Genomic DNA, 6,281 nt, shown 5'->3' on the forward strand with positions numbered 1-6,281 from the left:
TATTCTAACAGGTGTGAGATGGTATCTCATTGTGGTTTTGATTTGCATTTCCCTAATAGCTAGCGATGTTGAGCATCTTTTCATATATTTGTTGGCCATTTGTATGTCTTCTAGGGAGAAGTGTCTGCTCAGGTCCTCTGCCCATTTTTTGATTGGATCGTTTTTTTGTTGTTATTGAGTTGTATGAGTTCTTTGTATATTTTGGATATTAGGCACTTATTGGAGGTGTTGCTTGTAAATATATTTTCCCATTTGGATGGTTTTCTCTTTATCTTATTGACGGTTTCTTTTGCTGAGCAGAAGCTTTTTAGTTTGACGTAGTCTCATTCATTTAGTTTTGCTTTTACTTCCCTTGCCTTTGAGGTCAAATTCATAAAATCCTCTTTAAGTCCAAGGTCCTTGAGTTTAGTTCCTATGTTTTCTTCTATGCATTTTATTTTTTCAGGTCTTATATTTAGGTCCTTAATCGATTTTGGTTAATTTTGGTGTGTGGTGATAGACAACAGTCTAGTTTCATTCTTTTGCAGGTGGCCTTTCAGTTTTCCCAGCACCTTTTATTGAAGAGGTTTTCCTTTCTCCACTGTATGTTTTTGGCTTTTTTGACAACCCTACTTTTAATGCCTCCTCTCCCACCAGCGTCCGCACTTCCTCTCTTTTCCCGATCCATAGGTTTCCTTCTGCTGTAGCAAACCTACAACCTTCTCTTAGGCTTTAGACATCTCGCTGCTTCTGGCAGGATTGCCCGTTACACATATTCTGCTTTCCTGCTCCCCTTCCATCGCTCCATTGGAGGAGAAGAAGCTTAGTGTCTGAAGGTGGATGAAGAGAGGAAGGACTTTGGATTTGGGGTGGACTTGCTCCCTGTTTTCCACCTTGCTTTTGTTCTCTTGGGGTTTCCTTCTCCATGCGTGGTGAAACAAAGGATCTATAACAATCATGCTTTTTAAAAAAATTATTGGGGCGATATTCATAAAATCAAATAAGTTTCAAGGTACAATTCAACAGTATGTCATATATATATTGCATTGCGTGTTCACCCCCCAAAGTTACATTTCTATCTGTCACCAAATATTTGATTCCTTTTATCCTTATCCACCTCCCTATAATAATCATGTCTTGCATAGCATGAGTCAATCCCTCGCCAAGAGTCCTCACTGGTTTTAGGATAAGATGTAACTATTGGACCTTAAGCTAAAAGAAAGCCTTCCCCTCCCTGACTTTGAGTCACATTACAAAGTCCTCATCACCTAACTTGTCTTGGGATTGCAATGGTCAGGGCCAAGGCAGTCTCATCAGTCCACTGTGCTTGTTTGCACCGTCCCTCCCTCCTTGCTTTACATCCTCTTCTTTCTAACTGCTGAAAAATGCGCCCCCACCCCATCTCTCTCCAGTGGCATCTGCGCTTAATTCTTTTCTTAAAATAAATTTATTTATTTAAATTAGTTTCAAGTATACAATACACTGGTTAAACATCTATATTGTTCATAAAACGATCCCCCCAATTGCTCCCTCCCTTCCTTGGCTCTCCACTTAGCCATCGTATTAATGCTAACTGCATTCTCTGTGTGTGCTCCCGATCCTCGTGCCCAGCTATCAACTACTAATTTGTACTTCTTTAATCTTTAATTCTTTTTATTTAAAATTTTATTATTTTTAAATTAATAAGCTTCATTTTTTGGAATAATTTTATGCTCACAGCAAAACTGAGCCAAAAGCACAGAGAGTTTCTAAATATCTCCTCCCCTGCCCCACACACAACCTTCCCGCCTACCAACATTTCCAGCAGTGGTGTTGTACATTCTATGGGTATGGACAAATGTATAATGACATGCATCCACCTTTGCCCTAAAAATCCTCTGTGCTCTTTCTATTCATCATTACCTCCCCCCAATCCCTGGCAACTACTGATCTTTGTTTTACTATCTCCATAGTTTTGCCTTTTCCAGAATGTCATATTTGGAATTATAAGATACATAGCCTTTCCTTCATGTCTCTTCATGGCTTGATTCAAAGTTCATATCTTTTTAGTGCTGAAAAATATTTTATTGTCTGATGTACCATTATTTATCTATTCATCTACTGAAAAATACCTTGGATGCTTCCAAGTTTTGGCAATTACAAATAAAGCTACTATAAACACACATGTACAGGTTTTTGTGTGAACATAAGTTTTCTACTCTTTGAGGTAAATATGAAGGGGTGTGATTGCTGGATCATATTGTGAAATGTTTAATTTTGTAAGAAATAGCCGACTGTGTTCCAAGGTGGCTGCACCACTTTGCATTCTGAGCAGTAATAAATGAATTTCTTTTGCTCCATGTCCCCACCAGCATTTAGTGTTGTCGGTGTTCCAGATGTTGGCCATTTTAATAGGTATGTAATGGTATCTCATTGTTCTTTTAATTTGCAGTTCTCCGATGACATAGCATTTTGACATCTCTTCATATGTTTACTTGCCATCTATACATCTTACCTGGTGAAGTCTATGCTCAGGTCTTTTGCTGATTTTGTAATCAGGCTGTTCATTTTCTTATTGTTAAATTTTAAGAGTCCTCTGTTTATTTTGAATAACAGTTCTTTATCAGATGTGCCTTTTGCAAATATTTTCTCCCAGTCTGTGGCTCGTTTCCTCATTCTCTTGATACAGTCTGCCACAGAGCAGAATTTTGTAATTTTAATGAAGTGTAGCTTATCAGTTCTTTCTTTCATGGATCATAACTTGGAGTTGTATATGAAAAGTCATCGCCATATCCAAGGCCATTGAGGGTTTCTCCTTTGTTATCTTCGAGGAGTTTTACATTTAGGTCTATGGTCCATCTTGAGTTAATGTTTGCGAAAGTTGGAAGGACTGTGTCTAGATTCATTTTCTTGCATGAGGATGTTCGGTTATTCTGATACCAATTGTTGAAAAGGCTATCTTTGTTTCACTGTGTTGTCATTGCTTCTTTGTCAAAGATAAGTTGGCTATGTTTATGTGAATGTATTTCTGGACTCTATTCTGTTCCACTGATCTATTTGTCTATTATTTTTCCTATTTCTGGGCTCTCTATTCTGTCCCATTGATCTATTTATCTATTATTTTGCCAACATCATACCGTCTTGATCACTGTAGCTTATAAAGTACTTAAATAAGTCTTGACACTGGGTAGTGTAGGTTCTATGACTTTGTTCTTCAATATTGAGTTGACTATTCTGGGTTTTTCAGCCCTCTAAGTAAACTTTAAAATCAGTTTGTTAATATCTACAAAAAATCTTATTGGGATTTTGGTTGGGATTGCATTGAATATATAGATCAAGTTGGGAAGAACTAACATCTTGACAATATTGAGTCTTCCTACCCATGAACATAGGATAGCTCTCCATTTATTTAGTTCTTTGATATCTTCCGTCAGAGTTTTTTAGTTTTCCTTATACAGTTATTGTACATGTTTTCTTAGAGTTATACCTAAGTATTTAATTCTAGGGGTTTGGTAATATAAATGGTAATGTGTTTTTAATTTCAAATTCCATTTGTTCATTGATGGCATATAGGAGAGCAATTGACTTTTATTCATTAACTTTGCATTCTGCAATCTTGCTAAAATTACTATTTGTTCCAGTTTTTTTTAAAAATCAATTTAGATTTGCTACATAGATGATTATATCATTTGTGAACAATGATAGTTTTATTTCTTCCTTCCCAATCTGAATATCTTTTATTTCTTTTTTTTGTCTTATTGAATTAGTTAGGACTCCCAATACGATGTTGAAAAGCAGTGCTGAGAGGGGACATTTTTGCCTTGTTCCAATTTTAGCTGGAAAGCTTTGAGTTTCTCACCGTTAAGTATGATGATAGTTGTAGGGTTTTTTTTTTCCCCTCTCTAATTCCCCCCCGCCCCCCACTTCCACCCCTGACCCATGGATGTTGCCATTTCCCCTTAAGAACTGGATCTCTGAAGGCGGGGTGTCCCCTACCACACGCTTGTGGTGTGCACCGGGGCCTGGTGCACCTGGGGCCAGGCGCACCTGGGGCCTGGCACCCCAGCGCACTTGGGGGGCCTGGCACACCTGGGGCCTGGCGCACGCAGGGTATGGTCTGTGGCTCCACCTGGGGTGCTAACCCAGGTCCTTCTGCATGCAAAGCAAGCATGCTAACCACTACACTATGGAGCCGTCCCCCAGCTGTAGGTTTTTATAAGTTAACATTTAAAAAAAATTTTAAATTATACTTGACATGCAACATATTAGTTTCAGGTGTACTACATGGTAATTAGACACTGAGGAAGTCATCACCCCAATAAGTCTGGTACCCATCTGACACCATACAGATCTTTTAAAAAAAATCTGAGGAAGATTCCCTCGATTCCTGAGAGTTTTTATCACAAATGGGTGTTTAATTTTGTTAATGCTTTTTTTTTGCATTGATATGATCACGTGGGATAAATACCACATTGTTGTGGTATATAATTCTTTTTATTTGTCATCATTTCCAATTTGCTAACTTTTTTTTTGAAGATTTTTGCATCTAATTTCATGAGAGAGATCATGTATAGTTTTCTTTTCTTATGATGTCTTATTTTGGTTTTGGTAGTAGGGTAATGATGGTCTTATAAAAGAAGTTAGGACGTATCCTCTCTGCTTCAATCTTTTAAAAGAGATTATAGAGAATTGGTAGAATTTCTTCCTGAGATGTTTGGTGGAATTCACTAGTGAACCCATTTGGGTTATGTACTTAATTCTTGATAAATGAATGCTGGGATTAAATGACTGTGGTTTAATATGGAGACAAGATTACATTTGGGGGCCTTTGAGGGTAAAGCCACAGCCTCCTACATATGGGACGGGCTTCACCTTCTGAGAGAAGTCATTCTCTATGTAGGGCAGGCAGTTTCGGCTCCCTGCTCCGATCAAAGATTATGTTTCTGTGAGAACTTCCTCCAAGACCACTACTCACTCACCTACAAGAGTGAGCCTGATCACTAGGTTCATATCATGTGACCCCCGTCCTTATCCTGTGGCTGTACTTGATTGGGTCAGAGATAAACAACTGACTGTAATTTGGACCAATCAGATTCTTTCTTCGGGGATTCAATATTTAGGAACAAGAAGCAGTCACCCAGTTTTTGCATAGAGTTGAAATTGAAGTACCTCGGACACGGGAGTTATGGACCAACTCTTTTTGGAGTTGTTACACAAGAGAGGTATAAAATTCTGCCTGCTAAGGGAGAAAGGTGAGGTGGAAACTGATCAAGTTGCTGGGACCAAGCACACAGAGTGGGGTTGAGGGGCCGTGGGGTGGAGATGCTCAGAAGACTCTGCCTGGAGTCCCAGGAAAGGACAGGGAAAGTGTGGGGGTATCACTACTATCCTCTTCAGAGGACCAGGCCTTGGATTGTGTTGGGGTGAGGGGAGGAAGGTGATGTGAGGGCGGAAGCAAGGATCCAAGTCTGGGCCGGAGCAACCAGCTTCCCAACATGGAGTACTGAAGGTCGAAGCAGGATTGGGTCCCGCCTGCCTCTGCTCCTCATCCCACTGCCCAGCCCTTCAGCTACCAGAGGAAAATCATGAATGGAATACATGGCTTTGCAAACACAAAAAGGCAAAGATTTTATTTAAATAGATTTTAACTAGAAGTAAACTGGAGAGTTTTATGTGCAAATGAATTTTGGTTTTTAACCAAGAGCCATCACCCCATTGTGTGTGTGTGTGTGTGTGTGTGTGTAGGTCAGTGTCCTCCTTGTGGGTATGTCTCTGTGAAAATCCATCCATTTATGTAGTAGGTCTTTATGGCCTCTTCCTGTATGCTTCTGTGTTTACTGATAAGGTGTGCTCTTGTCTTTATTATTATTAATTCTCATTATTCATTCTCTTTGAAGAATCGTGTAGCCTTCAGTCACTTTCCTTTTTCCAATCTTTCCAAAGCAAAAAGGTGCCTGGAAGTGGGCGGGGGAGGCTGGGGTGGATCTTGAGGTATCTTAGATAACAATTGCCCCCTTGGGATAAAGCCTCAGCTTTCTGAGTCCAGGGGGTAGGAGCACTGGGTCCTGTAGCTCCAGAAGCGCAGGACCACAAACACCGCAGTCCCCAGCAGCAAGAGGGCACCCAGGGTCCCAAAGAGGATCCCCAAGACAGCGCTGAGTTTCATGCTCAGATGCTCGCAGCGATCTCCCCAGGGCGTGTAGATGGAGAAGGGCACACAGCTGGGAACAGAGAGAGAGATCACAATCAGTAAGGGGGAGGAGGGCCCTTAGCCTCACCACTCCCTCCTCTGGGGGCCAGAGGAGGATTTCCACAGGCCTCCC

At 40.4% G+C, this 6,281-nt stretch overlaps 1 protein-coding gene across 1 annotated transcript in view; it reads right to left on the minus strand.

Moving 5' to 3' along the window:
• Window positions 1–5,986: 5,986 nt before the first annotated feature.
• The window catches only part of MUC4 (mucin 4, cell surface associated), a 49,652-nt gene continuing 49,357 nt past the window's right edge, over window positions 5,987–6,281 (minus strand). The window contains exon 24 of the mRNA XM_006906184.2: window positions 5,987–6,179. Within this exon, the coding sequence (XP_006906246.2) occupies window positions 5,987–6,179 (193 nt within the window). The remainder of the gene's footprint in view (window positions 6,180–6,281) is intronic.

The sequence above is a fragment of the Pteropus alecto genome, unplaced genomic scaffold (genome assembly GCF_000325575.1).
Source record: "Pteropus alecto unplaced genomic scaffold, ASM32557v1 scaffold311, whole genome shotgun sequence".
Classification (NCBI taxonomy): Eukaryota; Metazoa; Chordata; class Mammalia; order Chiroptera; family Pteropodidae; genus Pteropus; species Pteropus alecto.